The sequence below is a fragment of the Diaphorina citri genome, unplaced genomic scaffold, assembly GCF_000475195.1.
Source record: "Diaphorina citri unplaced genomic scaffold, Diaci psyllid genome assembly version 1.1 scaffold1604, whole genome shotgun sequence".
Lineage (NCBI taxonomy): Eukaryota > Metazoa > Arthropoda > Insecta > Hemiptera > Psyllidae > Diaphorina > Diaphorina citri.
In genome coordinates, this window is record NW_007379030.1 from 57043 (window position 1) to 72073 (window position 15031).

Genomic DNA, 15031 nt, shown 5'->3' on the forward strand with positions numbered 1-15031 from the left:
GACAGTCACGTGACCGAGGCGCTACGCCTCTTCCAAGTGTCTACACTGCACGCGGCTAACACGGGGACTTTGGCGGGGGCTGAGGGCTTCACGTCGGATGAAGATCATGAGATATTGGGCCGCATTGAGAAACAACTGAGACGACGCTTTGCTATTGGCACCCAGGTTTCGGAGTTGAACATTGTGCAGGATTTCCCGAGATATTGGGCCGCATTGAGAAACAACTGAGACGACGCTTCGCTATTGGCACCCAGGTTTCGGAGTTGAACATTGTGCAGGATTTCCTACGTCAGGTGAGTGGCACATACTATGGGATGAGCATACTACGGGATGAGCAATTGAACTTAATACGACACAGACGAGTCTAATGGGACAACGGGACAAATTAGTCACGTGACCGAGGCGCTACGCCTCTTCCAAGTGTCTACACTGCACGCTGCTAACACGGGGACTTTGGCCGGGGCTGAGGGCTTCACGTCGGATGAAGATCACGAGATATTGGGCCGCATTGAGAAACAACTGAGACGACGCTTTGCTATTGGCACCCAGGTTTCGGAGTTGAACATTGTGCAGGATTTCCTACGTCAGGTGAGTGGCACATCTGGCACATACTATGGGATGAGCATACTACGGGATGAGCAATTGAACTTAATACGACACAGACGAGTCTAATGGGACAACGGGACAAATATTGTAGAGATGTTTGGGTTATTGCAGTTATTAGGGCAAAAGTTAAAAAAAAAAGAAAACTGCTAAGGACTGAGGGTTTTCTGCCCAAGTATTTACTGAACTCAAACTTAGTAGTTTTTTTACAATAAAATTCTTGTGTTCAAAGAGATTATTTTGAAGACTACCTACTGACTAGGTCAAGTCATGTGTAGCCAGCCCAGGCCGCGGGTTCGATTCTCACCCGGGGCGGATTTTATCCTTGACGGATAACGTTTGTTCTCGAAACGGCTGGGTTTCTCTTATCCTGTCTTCGTTACAGTTCTCTAATCAGATTTTAAAATTTACCGCGCTATTTGAATTTTTCCCGCCTGAAGTTTTCAAATAAATCCGCTAGTAGCGCGCCGATCGTTTTGTTTACAACAAGACCGGAAATCCCGCGAAAACGAAAAGGGTTGCTTTTGTGTTTTGCTGTGAAGTGAATTAAATTCTGTACATTGTCATTAATTTTTATTTAATCTATTGATTAAATTGATAATATAACTTGCTGGTGTACTCTTTTGTCCTTTCTTCAAATCGCTGTGTTAAACTTCGATCACAGCTATGGAAGGTTTTGATGATGCAGGAATTTTCTTCTCGGACAACTTTGGTGCGGAAGATCAGCAAAGTGGTATTCAAGTAAACGAAAGGGAAAAGGGTTGCTTTTGTGTTTTGCTGTGAAGTGAAGAAAATTCTGTACATTTTGTCATTAATTTTTATTTAATCTATTGATTAAATTGATAATATAACTTGCTGGTGTACTCTTTTATCCTTTCTTCAAATCGCTGTGTTAAACTTCGGTCACAGCTATGGAAGGTTTTGATGATGCAGGAATTTTCTTCTCGGACAACTTTGGTGCGGAAGATCAGCAAAGTGGTATTCAAGTAAACTTACAAAGTGTCAAACGAAAGTTCAAGGAGTTCTTACGGCAATTTCACGAGGGTAACTTCAACTATAAATACAGGTGAGAAGTGTTTTAACAGTAGATTTGCAAGATGCTCCTTGGCTTATAGGTACTCAAATCATTGGGACTTAGTTACAGGACACAACCCTTCATGCCTTCACTGCCCTCCACACAGTGGAAATGTATGCACCTAATAGCTGTCTAATTTACCAACTCAATCAAGGTACCGTGAGGGTATTAGGAATGACCAAGGCTTGATGTACTGCACCTAATGGAAATGTATGCACCTAATGGAAATGTATGCACCTAATAGCTGTCTAATTTACCAACTCAATCAAGGTACCGTGAGGGTATTAGGAATGACCAAGGCTTGATGTACCAATTTTCGACATGTGTATACGGTGCGGTGGTGGTACCGAATTTACTGTTGAATACTGATCTTAGGACAACTTTCAGTACCTATATGGTGTCGATCAATCGTGTCGACAAGGTAAGTTATAGAGTCAGAGTGTCATATTGAGTTGACTTGATTGCTCCTTTTAATCAACAATAGATATCTTTTGCTTAAATTATCAAAGCCATCATAGTTTAATTATGAACTCTCTTAAGTACACTACCTTTCCTAAATACCTAATTACTTTGTGGGTAGATTTCATATTGTTCTCAACAGCTAGATAATCCTTTTTTTCTATTACAGAGATTCCTTAAAGAGAAATTACAACTGTTCAGTATTAGCCGCCGCTAACTCTGTGTTTGGTCGATGGGATGATACCAAGGGAGAGCAGAATATCGACTTCATGCCCACCATCCTGTCCAGATTCGATATGATCTTCATTATCAAGGACGAACATGATGAAACGCGAGACATTGTAAGTTTCAGTCTTGCCAAGAAAAGGCCTTTTCCTTGACACTAAAAGCATGAAATTTATCCAACTCATAAAATACATTGAACAATATAAATCCAGATTCGATATGATCTTCATTATCAAGGACGAACATGATGAAACGCGAGACATTGTAAGTTATTTTGAAGTTTCAGTCTTGCCAAGAAAAGGCCTTTTCCTTGACACTAAAAGCATGAAATTTATCCAACTCATAAAATACATTGAACAATATAAGATATTGAGTTGACTTGATTGCTCGTTTTAATCAACAATAGATATCTTTTGCTTAAATTATCAAAGCCATCATAGTTTAATTATGAACTCTCATAAGTACACAACCTTTCCTAAATAATTACCTTGTGGGTAGATTTCATATTGTTCTCAACAGCTAGATAATCCTTTTTTTCTATTACAGAGATTCCTTAAAGAGAAATTACAATCTTGGCCAGTATTTCTTGGAAATCAACATTGAAGACTTGACCAGCTGATTATAGAGTATTTTAACAGACTTAGTGCCAAACTAGGTACTTTCGAGGGTAATGCATCTGCCTTGTAAGCGCTATATTGCTGCTCCCGCTCAGGGCGTATTTTATCCTGAACAGATAAGGTTCATTGAAGAAAAGTGCCTTATCTGAGATTCATAAAGAAAAAAATTATAGAGTATTTTAACAGACTTAGTGCCAAACTAGGTACTTTCGAGGGTAATGCATCTGCCTTGTAAGCGCTAAATTGCTGCTCCCGCTCAGGGCGTATTTTATCCTGAACAGATAAGGTTCATTGAAGAAAAGTGCCTTATCTGAGATTCATAAAGAAAAACTCCCTATATTTCTCCGACCGACGTTTATCGTTTGTATTTCCAGACTCTGGCCAAACATATCATGAAGGTTCACATGACGGCAGGTCAGGAAATAGATGTGGCCAGTGATGGAGAACTACCACTGCCTGTCCTCAAGAAATACATCAACTACTGTAGAATGTAAGTTTAGTTAACTTAGTTACTGGAAAAAATTGCCCCAATAGTGTCCCTGAAAGATCAGCGGGACCCAAAATCCAATTTAAAAAAGTTCATTTCATTTCGGTATCCTACCTCGGTGGTGTAGCTTGTAAGACGCTCACCTGGTAATCAGAAGAGTGGGTTAAATCCCCGGCATGATTGAAATTTCCGATATAATTAGCTCTTATTTTTTGTACCACAGTGGGAGTTGAACCCAAATCTTCCACTTAGAGGTCCACACTTACTATTTTGTTATTCACAGGCGCTGTGGTCCACGACTGACTCACGAGGCTGGAGAGAAGCTGAAGAACAGATATGTGCTAATGAGAAATGGATCTAAGGAAGATGGCGAGAAGAAATTGAACATCCCCATCACTGTCAGGTGAGATATGAGTAGAACTTTTGACAATCCAGTTCTCGGAAAAAAAAAAAAAAGAAGAAGGCTAAAGTTCAGCAACGTCGAGCGTAGGGTCTATACGAAGTTTATTTATTAAAATTTATTATGCATGGATTGGTCTACTTATCTCTTGTTCTGTGGTATATTCCATGCAGTACTCACAATAAATGACCCATATATTTGGATCTAACTGTTCTAAGGCATGTACAATAGAGAAATAACACAATATGACCCAAGAAGACTGACATACCTCTGACGATTTGTCACAGCGTGTGACCTTCTGATGAACAATTATTTCCTGGCCTTTTATGGACTTTTTTGTTGAAATAGCAGGGGTAAAGGTACCCCACATTCGGACAGCATATTCTATTCCACAGCAGCATAAACAAGGTATATTTTATTCCACAGACAACTGGAGGCCATCGTTCGTATTGCCGAGTCCATGGCCAAAATGCAGCTGGAGCCATTCGCTATCGACAGTCACGTGACCGAGGCGCTACGCCTCTTCCAAGTGTCTACACTGCACGCGGCTAACACGGGGACTTTGGCGGGGGCTGAGGGCTTCACGTCGGATGAAGATCAGGCTCCGTCAAGGCGATATAAGCAGGTAGAGTATCCGCATTACACGTGGTAAGTGACTGCCACTCTTGCATGCGTACGCACGTGTTAGACAAGTTGGGCTTTGGACGCCCACGGTTATCGTCTTCGCACGCAAGCAGAGTCAACAAAGAGTTACCGCCGGGTTATACGAGTACCAATTAAAAAAAAAAAAAAAAAAAAAAAAAAAAAAAAAAAAAAAAAACTTGATTATAATTTCGTAACAATTGTATTTTCAGTCAAGCAGGGGAGACTTTGTTCCGATGCGCGACGCGACATCCCAAGATCTTAGGGTGATTACTGTCTCCCACTGATTATATTTTCTCTCGAGGTTAAGGTTGCCTTACACCTCAGCTACTTTGGGCTTTTTGTGTACATTACTGCCCACAAAGAATGAATATTTAGAAGCTAAATAATTCCTTCCGATTTGTTTTACAGAGAGCAAGCTGGCAGACCCAAATGCCCCCTGGATCCCTACTTCATCATTCCTGACAAATGTACCTGCGTAGACTTCCAAGTGTTGAAACTTCAAGAGCTGAATGACTCCATACCTCAGGGAGAAATGCCCCGTCATTTGCAACTCTACTGTGATAGGTAGGTAATTGTGATAATATTATTATGAAACCAGACACACTTCTTCTTTTTCTTCGCCTTTTCCCGTATACAGACGGGAATGACGGGATCGTTTTTCGTCAGCTTCTCAATCAGCCCAATATGAATCCAGACATAACGAAAATATGATTATATCCCCCAATCTTGAGATTGCCAGCCTAGTTAGCTTGAAGAGTAGTGCACCTGGCTTGTATGTGCTAGGACACAGGTTTGATTCCCGCCTGGGGTGAACCTTATCCTAGGCATTGGAGGGTAGCGTGCTTGCCTTGAATGTGCTAGGTTCGCAGGTTCGATTCCCGCCCGGGGAATCCTTAACAGATGTTCCGTTCTCTTTCAGAAATATCCTGAGCGAGCTATCTACAAGGTGATTCACACCATGATCCGACGAGGAGAACTGCAGCATCGTGCCCAGAGGAAAATGCTGTACAGGATTCAGTAGAAGATCTCACTCAGACGTTCCTTTGTCTTTTGTTGTCCCGGTATTATTTTGTTCAAAATTTGTGTTAACATCGGACCGCGATTAAAATCAAACGTGCTGGGAGGCGCGCGAACGTGAAAAATTCGAAGCACCACCCGGCCTTCAAGGTCAAAATGTTGCCATAAATTCCAGGAAAGGAAAAAAAAGTACAAAATATTTTAAAATGGGCGAAACTTTTAGTTAAGATCACTGCAGGGGTTGGCAGTTTTTTGACCGCTTTTTGGCGGTCTTCAGCTTAGAGATATCGAAAAACATGTGGGAGTAGACCCCCTAAACCCACATACCTAACAATGAAGTGTGGGGACGAGCTGGAAAATGCTTCAATTATATGATGCACCTATTTTTGACTGCGAAAATTAGAACTTAGATGTTTAAGAAAAGTAGTAAAATTGTTTTATAAAGGCAGTAGGTACCTATAAAGAAGTCGTGAACTTATGCTATCTCCTCATAATACAGACAAATAAGTGGACCAGTGGATAGTTCTGCTACCCACAAAACTCACTGTAACGAAATGCCCCCTTTGCCCACCAGTGGGTTGAGAGAAAATCCCCCAACCTCACCACCGCACAGGGAGGTTTGTTATGACCCAAAACTTGCAGATGCATTTTCCAATGCGTGGAGAGAAAAGTTTCATTATTGTTTCAGACGAAATGGTGCTCCGGGGGGAAGGGGGGGGGCAAGATTGAAAAAGTGCAGCCGTTGTAATTTTATTTTTTCTATTCAGCCTTTTCTTCACATGAGGAGAGGGGAAATGACACCGGGAGAGGGGAAATGACGCGCCATCATTCAAATTTTACACATGATACGTTAGAGTCTGGTATTTGTTGAGACGCAGTTCGAACTTTCTCCATTCATTAATTTACTGTCCTATGTGGGTTCTATGTACCTACTCTTTTAAAATTATTTCATTTTTAGATATTTTTCCAAAAAATTCTTAGAGTGTGTTCACTTCACACATAGTCGACCGCGTCGATCGACGAGGTGAAGAGGTGAATCTATGCTGTCGAGGTAGTGTACGGTTTCAGTCGACGGGGTCGACTATGTGTGGACACAGCTGCAGATTTCCATCAAATGAAATGCGACCCGGAGGACCAATCTGTAAGGTTAGAAAACCACCCATCGCAGGTACTACACCATACATCCAGATTGTACAGAACGAAACAGTCCAGATTTTAGTAAGGTGGTGATAGTCGACAAGTCTTTCTAGCTGTACAAGTGAAGCACGTTTGGCCAATTTTGGTCCTTCGGGCCGGATACGTCAAAAGTTCGAAGCCAAGCGACATTATACCTGTTTACCCTGAGCAATAACGTCGAAATAAATTTTGGGCTAACTTTTTTCTGTGAATGGGGAAAATGAGGTAATGAGGGGAATGAGATAACCAGGGGGCTCTCTTAAACCCTTGCCTATTGATAACAATATAAATCAATTCATATTCTATCCACACATAGTCGACCGGCCGTCGCGTCTATCGACGTCGCCTGAACCGTCCAAACTGCGTCGACAACATAGATTCACTTTGTCGATCGACGGCCGGTCGACTATGTTTGGACACACCTTTACAAACCTTTTGAGATCGATCTAAATCTACACTGTGTGAAATGATTCGATTCCTAGAATCATCTAAAGCACCTATTGAAATTTCAATACCAACGAAATCAAAATTACAGAAAATTAAATCTGAATTTGATATTAATGAAGGAAATAATATCTTTCAATTGATTTACTTTCGATTAAGACCGAAAAATTAATATTGTGTACAGTTTGCACTTTAATGACGTCAAATTAGCAGGCTTGTACCTACTAAACTGATATGTTTCTAGAAAATATGTAGGTATCTATCTATTTGGAAGATTATTATGAAGCAAGGAACTTAATTGGAATCTATGTTGAGCTAAAAATTAATAAATACTGATAAAAAATATCTTGGAGCTTGGTTAAAAGTTTAGAGTTTAAGTATGAATTGAAAATAAGCAGATTTCTTAAAGTGTGATATTACTCGGAGGTATTACAATTTACTGCAGCCTTGAAGGTCTTAGTATGGAACACAGTTGTGTTCCCAAAAGTCCACTTTTAAACGAGATATAATCTACCCTTGCTCTACGAAAAGTCTCTCCTTGATAAACTTCCCACATGATATAATCTATTCCCACTATACGAAATTTGGTCTGTAAGTGTAGCGATTCTGCAGTTATTCTTAAACGAACGAAATGGGTTTCAAGCTTTCAAGTTTTTCTTTCTTTTTTACCACTAGATACTGGAGTATTTAAATTGTGGTGTGAAAGCAAAGTTTAAATCGGCTAGCGGCTCTAAAAGACAGCACAGAAAGTTTAAACTCGGCGCAAACAACCTATCAGAGTTAAAGCGTTTTGTAGGAAAAAGTTCAAACAGAGCTCGACGTTTACACAGCGCTCTCTGGTAAATGGAAAGTCACATTACTGACAGCATCCGTATAGGAAGGCGGGTTCGCCACGCCCAAGGCAGGATTGGAGATGGGGTGGCCGAATATAGACTCGTAGGAAGGCGGGGGCAAGTAGTCCTGTACGGGAGATTGGAGGTTGTCTTTGCTGCCCTGGCTGGAGGCATCGCCCGGGCCTAGGGAGAGACGGCCCGCTTCTAACTCGTGAATGTCGAGTGAGGAGAAGTCAGGAGGGATGGGCGTAGGCCTGCGAGGCCTCTCGAGGACCTGGATGGGAGAGAAGAGAATATAGGTGAAAAGTTGAAATGTAAATACCCCTAACTATGTACCAAATTCAGTGCAATAGTCCTAAACAAAAATGGACGCGGCACACAAAGGTTCAGGAAGACACCGCCTTAATGTAATAATAAACATGCATCAATTATGTTTCATGTTAAAGGCGCGATGAGGACTGCGATTCGAAAACAAGTTTTTTCGGCTCTATGTCATAAATATGTAGTTCAAAACAAAATACACCCCTAACCCAAAGCCATACCCAAACCCTAGAAAGTATAGAGATTTTAGGAGCTCTTAGTCACGTGGTGTGGATTTCATACCCAAATACACTCCCAACTCAAAGCCATACCCAAACCCTAGAAAGTATAGAGATTTTAGGAGCCCTGGAAAGTTTAGATTTTGAGAGGAGATAGGTCCCTATATTGTGGAGTTCATACCCAAAACCCAGATTGGAGCTTGGCGGCATAGTACTCACCACAACTCGACCGCTAGGCAGTAGCACCAGGGTAGGATCTCCTTCCAGTACATTGATCTCGGGAATACTGTCCACTCCTTGCATCATTCTCCTATGCCGCTCGCAGAGTGATCGTAGCAATTTCCTCCAGAACGGATGACAGCAGTAGGCTAGTATGAGGAGTGCCACAGGAATCAGTATGATAAGTGAAGTGCAGCTCTCTGCTAGGAGACGGTCTTCTGAACTGTTGGGACCTCGCATAATATCTGTGAGTGACAAGAATATGGCGTTAAATGCATCTAAGGAGCATTTCTTTTCGGCGCGAACGACATGTTGTAACACAGTTAAAGCGCCTAAAAGGGGGGGGAAGAGCATTACTTGTTTACAAATTCCTTGATATTTAAGGAGTTTGCTTTAAAAAGAAAGGCATGTTTCTCTAGAGATTATATGGACATGGTTCTCGAAGCAGCGCTTCATGACTTGGAATAGAATTGTATATCTTGTTCGTCCTGCCCAAATAAGACTGAAAAGTACCTTTGCCAAAACAGCCTAAACAAGGTCTCGTATTTTTGAAAGGATGTGTTTAAACGTATTTTTGATAGACAATATATGAATGAGAGCACAACATTCTCATAGGAATGAAATATGCACGTTAATACATTACCTTTACTCCAATAGAGCTTCACATTGAGAAACTTTATGAATGAGAGCACAACATTCTCATAGGAATGAAATATGCACGTTAATACATTACCTTTACTCCAATAGAGCTTCACATTGAGAAACATTTAGGCCGCAATTGAAATCTAAGTCCGCGGATGTCATTTTAACATGCAATAATGGGGAGTATTGTGGTGTGAAGTGGGTATTGGAAATAGTGCAGCGTGTTGGATAAACTTAGAGCTAGATCCCTTTGCGTTCAAATGTCTGAAAACCGAAACGAAAACTTTATATAGGCCGCAATTGGAATCTAAGTCCGCGGATGTCATTTTAACATACAATGATGGGGAGTATTGTGGTGTGAAGTTGGTATTGGAAATAGTGCAGCGTGTTGGATAAACTTAGAGCTAGATCCCTTTGCGTTCAAATGTCTGAAAACCGAAACGAAAACTTTATACCGGGTGTGCCAAGTTCATATTAAACTGATTGTTCTGTTAGGTTGCTCAGATACTATTCTTTACGTTCTCTGAGAATGCTTAGAGATAGAGATCAGGAATCATTTGAACATGATCCTGTAATCCTGAGGCTTACGATAAACCGAAAATTTCAACACAGAGCCCTAAGGTAATTCCTTGGAGAGAGAAAAAAAAGATGATATAAGTAGCCTTGTCTTTTAGTGGCCTCATTTGAGGACAATCTGGGCCTCTTCGTAAGTTTGGAAACCACTGCTACGCACTGATGACTAGACTGGAAAAGATAGGAACTTGCAAGGGGTAGCTAGTAGGTATTGTCGCTCATCTGATCAATACTATGCACTTTACAGATAGAGATCAGGAATCATTTGAACATGATCCTGTAATCCTGAGGCTTACGATAAACCGAAAATTTCAACACAGAGCCCTAAGGTAATTACTTGGAGAGAGAAAAAAAAAGATGATATAAGTAGCCTTGTCTTTTAGTGGCCTCATTTGAGAACAATCTGAGCCTCTTCGAAAGTTTGAAAACCACTGCTAAGCACTGATGACTAGACTGGAAAAGATAGGAACTTGCAAGGGGTAGCTAGTAGGTATTGTCGCTCATCTGATCAATACTATGCACTTTATAGGGTCATTTCTTTGGGAATTTTGTCTTATTGCCTCTACTATACTGAGGTAGGTACAGACTTACAGAGCAAGTGATTTGATTGCCTAATAATAAAGTTCCAATACTTACTCCAGTCACAAGTTCCCCATTGCCCTCCAGGACTTTTTTCAAACCTTTGTACCTTCAATCACATTGGGGTCAATCCTTCTCTCCTTTCAAACCCGTCGTAAGCTCACTTTCTCCGTACCGAAACGTGGAAAACGAAAAACAAAACTAAATAGAGGATAAAAGAAGTCGTGTGTTTTTTCGATGGGAAATTTGTGAACGGGAGAAAATTTATTAAAAAGATATTCCGGAGGAAGAGACGGCTCCTATCCTGTCTTCCTCTTCTCTTCGATTTCGGGCCGATAAGACTTTAGCAGTTACAGTTCCCTCTATCAATCTATTTTATATCCACCAATCTACCATATACATAGGTACGTAGATACATATAGGTCCCCTTATACACAAGGTAATAGAAAGTAAAAAGGGAGAGATGAATGGAGGAGAGAGATGGATGAGAAGGGGGGAGGAGAAAAATAAAGCGTGGCAAAGAAGGAGAAAAGAGAGAAAACATCGAGGGAAAAAGTAAAAGAGAGAGCGAGAAGGAGGATGAAAAGAAGAAAGAAAAAGAGAGAGGAGTTATACAGTTATAAAGGAAGAACGAAACTGTATGAGAGAGAGAGAGAGAGAGAGAGAGAGAGAAAGAAAGAAAGACAGAGATGAAGTTTAGAATAGGAAGAGAGAGAAAGAGAGATGAAGCTTAGAATAGAAAGTAGAGACAGAGAGAGAAAGAAAGAAAGAAAGAGATGAAGCTTAGAATAGGGAAAGAGAGAGAGAGGGAGGGAGAGAGAGAGATGAAGCTTAGAATAGAAAGTAGAAAGAGAGAGAGAGAAAGGGAATAATAGAAGAGGCGAAAGAAAAGAAAGAGGGAGAGATATAGCCAAAAAGGGAGGGGTTGCAGAATCTAGCGCAGGCAAGAGAGAAAGAAAACACGTTATAAAGCGATGTGAAGAGAGAGAGTGAGAGAGAGAGAGAGAGTTTAAGGTAAACAGAGTAAGATAGGGAGAGTAAAACAGTGAAAGGAAGAAGAGGGAAAGACTGAGACAGAAGGGTGGGAAGGGAATCAGGGGGAGAGAGAAAGAAACAGTCGGAAAGAGATGGAAACATGGAAGAAAGGGGCGAGAGAAAGAGATGGAGTTTGGGGGGGGAGAGGGAGAGAAAGGGGATTTTATTATTATTTCAGCATTTTCCACGTTTCCCCTAGTATACAGGGTGATCGGATATGAAATACTTATTTAGCTCTAGATACCTTTTTCTTTCTTTTTTCTTTTCTTTTTTCTCCCTCTTTCTTTCTTTGATGTTTAGTTCCGTGGTACCTTGAAATACATAGCTTTAGATACATTTTTCTTTCTTTTTTCTCCCTCTTTCTCCATCTCTTTCTTTCTTTCTTTGATGTTTAGTTCCGTGGTACCTTGAAATACATAGCTTTAGATACATTTTTCTTTCTTTTTTCTCCCTCTTTCTCCGTACTGTTCTTTACGTTCTCTGAGAATGCTTAGAGATAGAGATCAGGAATCATTTGAACATGATCCTGTAATCCTGAGGCTTACGATAAATCGAAAATTTCAACACAGAGCCCTAAGGTAATTACTTGGAGAGAGAAAAAAAAAGATGATATAAGTAGCCTTGCCTTTTAGTAGCCCTCATTTGAGAACAATCTGGGCCTCTTCGAAAGTTTGAAAACCACTGCTAAGCACTGATGACTAGACTGGAAAAGATAGGAACTTCCGTGGTACCTTGAAATACATAGCTTCAGATACCTTTTCCTTTCTTATCTTGATTTTCTTCGACATCCTGTAGATCTATATCAAATTTCTCGTTTTTCTCCTCCAGATCTGAAACAGGTATCTTATTTTATTTCTCTTCCACCCTGTTGATTTGAAAAAAAAGGGTACCATTTTTCTTCGCCATCCTGTAGATTTCGAGATAATTTTTTCCCTTCATTTTTGTAATTACTTGGAGAGAGAAAAAAAAGATGATATAAGTAGCCTTGCCTTTTAGTGGCCCTCATTTGAGAACAATCTGGGCCTCTTCGAAAGTTTGGAAACCACTGCTAAGCACTGATGACTAGACTGGAAAAGATAGAAACTTGCAAGGGGTAGCTAGTAGGTATTGTCGCTAATCTGATCAATACTATGCACTTTATAGGGTCATTTCTTTGGGAATTTTGTCTTATTGCCTCTACTATACTGAGGTAGGTACAGACTTACAGAGCAAGTGATTTGATTGCCTAATAATTAAGTTCCAATACTTACTCCAGTCACAAGTTGCCCATTGCCCTCCAGGACTTTTTTCAAACCTTTGTACCTTCAATCACATTGGGGTCAATCCTTCTCTCCTTTCAAACCCGTCGTAAGCCATGATTCGACGAGGAGAACTTCAGCATCGTGCCCAGAGGAAAATGCTGTACAGGATTCAGTAGAAGATCTCACTCGGACGTTCCTTCGTCTTTTGTTGTCCCGGTATTATTTTGTTCAAAATTTGTGTTAACATCGGACCGCGATTATAAAACAGGAATTAAAATCAAACGTCAGCACGTTTTTCGAAGCGCCACCCGGCCTTCAAGGTCCAAAATGTTGCCATAAATTCCAGGAAAGGAAAAGAAAGTACAAAATATTTTAAAATCGGCGCTTTTTCTTTCTTTTTTCTCCCTCTTTCTCCATCTCTTCCTTTCTTTCTTTCTTTGATGTTTAGTTCCGTGGTACCTTGAAATACATAGCTTCAGATACCTTTTCCTTTCTCATCTTGATTTTCTTCGACATCCTGTAGATCTATATCAAATTTCTCGTTTTTCTCCTCCAGATCTGAAACAGGTATCTTGTTTTATTTCTCTTCCACCCTGTTGATTTGAAAAAAAGGTACCTTTTTTCTTCGCCATCCTGTAGATTTCGAGATAATTTTTTCCCTTCATTTTCAGTTTCTCAGAAGAGCAAAAAATCGGGGTAGGCGAGGAAGAGAAGAAAAGGAGAAATGAGAAGAGAGACATGGGAAGTTGGGAAGATGAAAAAAGGGAGAGACATAATTATGGAGAAAGAGGCAGGAAGAGGGGGAAGGAAATACGAGAGGAGCAAAATGGAAAAAGACGAGAGAGAGAGAGATAAATTTTTCAAGTTTCTTTTTAGGTTTGAGAGAGAAAGAGAGGGAGGGAGAGAGACGGAGAGACGAAGGGAGGGAGAGGCTAAAGGAAAAAAGGGAGATTGTGGTCAAATTCTCAAATCATATTGAGGATAAAATTCCATGCCTCGGCTGGGATTGAACCCACCCCCTCCTGTTTACTAGGCGAGCGCCTTGACCACTACACCACCGAGGCAGGAACATAAAATTCTTGTGTTCAAAGAGATTATTTTTAAGAATATCTACTGACCAGGTCAAGTCCTGTGTAGCCAGCCTAGTTACTTTGTTGGTAGCTTATCTGCCTGGTAAGCTCTAAGCCGCGGGTTCGATTCTCGCCCGGGGCGGATTTTATCCTGGACGGATAACGTTTGTTCTCGAAACGACTGGGTTTCTCCTATCCTGTCTTCCTTCTCTTTTCGATTTTGGGACGTGAAACGTGGAAAACGAAAAACAAAACTAAATTGAGGATAAAAAAAGTCGTGTGCTTTTTCGATGGGAAATTTGTGAACGGGAGAAAATTTATTAAAAAGATATTCCGGAGGAAGAGACGGGGGGATTTCATAGAGTTTCGGCTGTATCGTGGAACTTTTGAGTTCGCATGCGCCTTGGTAAATCTTTCGTCCTGGGAAATTTAACCCTGTGTGTTAGCGGACGAGCTGGAAAATGCTTCAGTTGGATGATGTACCTATTTTTGACTGCGAAAATTAGAACTTAGATGTTTAAGAAAAGTAGTAAAATTGTTTTATAAAGGCAGTAGGTACCTATAAAGAAGTTGTGAACTTATGCTATCTCACTTAACTTCCAAATCTCCTCATAATACAGACAAATAAGTGGACCAGTGGATAGTTCTGCTACCCACAAACTCACTGTAACGAAATGCCCCATGTGACCACCAGTGGGTTGAGAGAAAATCCCCCAACCTCACCACCGCACAGGGAGGTTTGTTATGACCCAAAACTTGCAGATGCATTTTCCAATGCGTGGAGAGAAAAGTTTGTACCTACTAGGTACGCGCCAAATAACTAGTAGTAAGAAAAAAGGAACTAAATAGGTATTTTTTTTTTTTCAAAGATGAGTGTTTCACCGCCGTTTTTATTTCGTAGCGATGAAACAACTGCTACATTGGACGCTTGTGGTCTGTGTCGATGACTTGGACTCGAACCACCAACCTCCAGATCCAAAGTCCAACGCGTTAACCACTGCACCACTGAGGTTGGTTGCAAAATGTATATTATGTACATTTCATTCATTGCCTCTTTATCTCTAGCTACTTAATAACACCCAATTCCCCATTTTCCTCATTACAGAAAGGAGATCGAGGCAAGTCCATCGTGGGAGTGCGTGCGCCCTACAT

The 15031-nt window shown here is 40.8% G+C and overlaps 2 protein-coding genes across 7 annotated transcripts in view; one reads left to right on the forward strand and one right to left on the reverse strand.

Moving 5' to 3' along the window:
- Nucleotides 1–5708, forward strand: part of LOC103516571 (DNA replication licensing factor MCM5-like) — a 15454-nt gene extending 9746 nt beyond the window's left edge. The window contains exons 11-20 of the mRNA XM_026828927.1: nt 166–293; nt 364–604; nt 1513–1669; nt 2307–2478; nt 3354–3469; nt 3750–3869; nt 4293–4514; nt 4721–4774; nt 4920–4998; nt 5431–5708. Coding sequence (XP_026684728.1) covers nt 166–293; nt 364–604; nt 1513–1669; nt 2307–2478; nt 3354–3469; nt 3750–3869; nt 4293–4514; nt 4721–4774; nt 4920–4998; nt 5431–5532 — 1391 coding nt within the window. The 3' untranslated portion in view covers nt 5533–5708. The remainder of the gene's footprint in view (nt 1–165; nt 294–363; nt 605–1512; nt 1670–2306; nt 2479–3353; nt 3470–3749; nt 3870–4292; nt 4515–4720; nt 4775–4919; nt 4999–5430) is intronic.
- Nucleotides 5709–6908: 1200 nt separating this feature from the next.
- Nucleotides 6909–12832, reverse strand: LOC103516570. 6 transcript variants are annotated; one of them, XM_026828924.1, is made up of 5 exons: nt 12819–12832; nt 9671–9809; nt 9473–9506; nt 8740–8984; nt 6909–8255 (listed from the first exon to the last, which is right to left on the reverse strand). In XM_026828924.1, the coding sequence occupies exons 3-5, from the start codon at nt 9504–9506 to the stop codon at nt 7971–7973; spliced, it is 564 nt and encodes a 187-aa protein (XP_026684725.1). In that variant the 5' UTR covers nt 9671–9809; nt 12819–12832; the 3' UTR covers nt 6909–7970. The 6 variants fall into 6 exon arrangements, with proteins under 6 accessions (XP_026684725.1, XP_026684726.1, XP_026684723.1 ...); XM_026828925.1 differs by lacking the exon at nt 12819–12832 and adding an exon at nt 10643–10823; XM_026828922.1 differs by lacking the exon at nt 12819–12832 and adding an exon at nt 10591–10823.
- Nucleotides 12833–15031: the final 2199 nt, after the last annotated feature.

Excerpts from the sequence above, each read along its gene's own strand:
- LOC103516570 (XM_026828924.1), bottom strand. The coding sequence starts at position 9,506 with ATGTTTCTCAATGTGAAGCTCTATTGGAGTAAAG. Across the intron at positions 8,985-9,472 it reads GAAGCTCTATTGGAGTAAAG|ATATTATGCGAGGTCCCAAC; the intron begins GTAATGTATTAA and ends TGTCACTCACAG. Across the intron at positions 8,256-8,739 it reads TGCCTAGCGGTCGAGTTGTG|GTCCTCGAGAGGCCTCGCAG; the intron begins GTGAGTACTATG and ends TCTCCCATCCAG.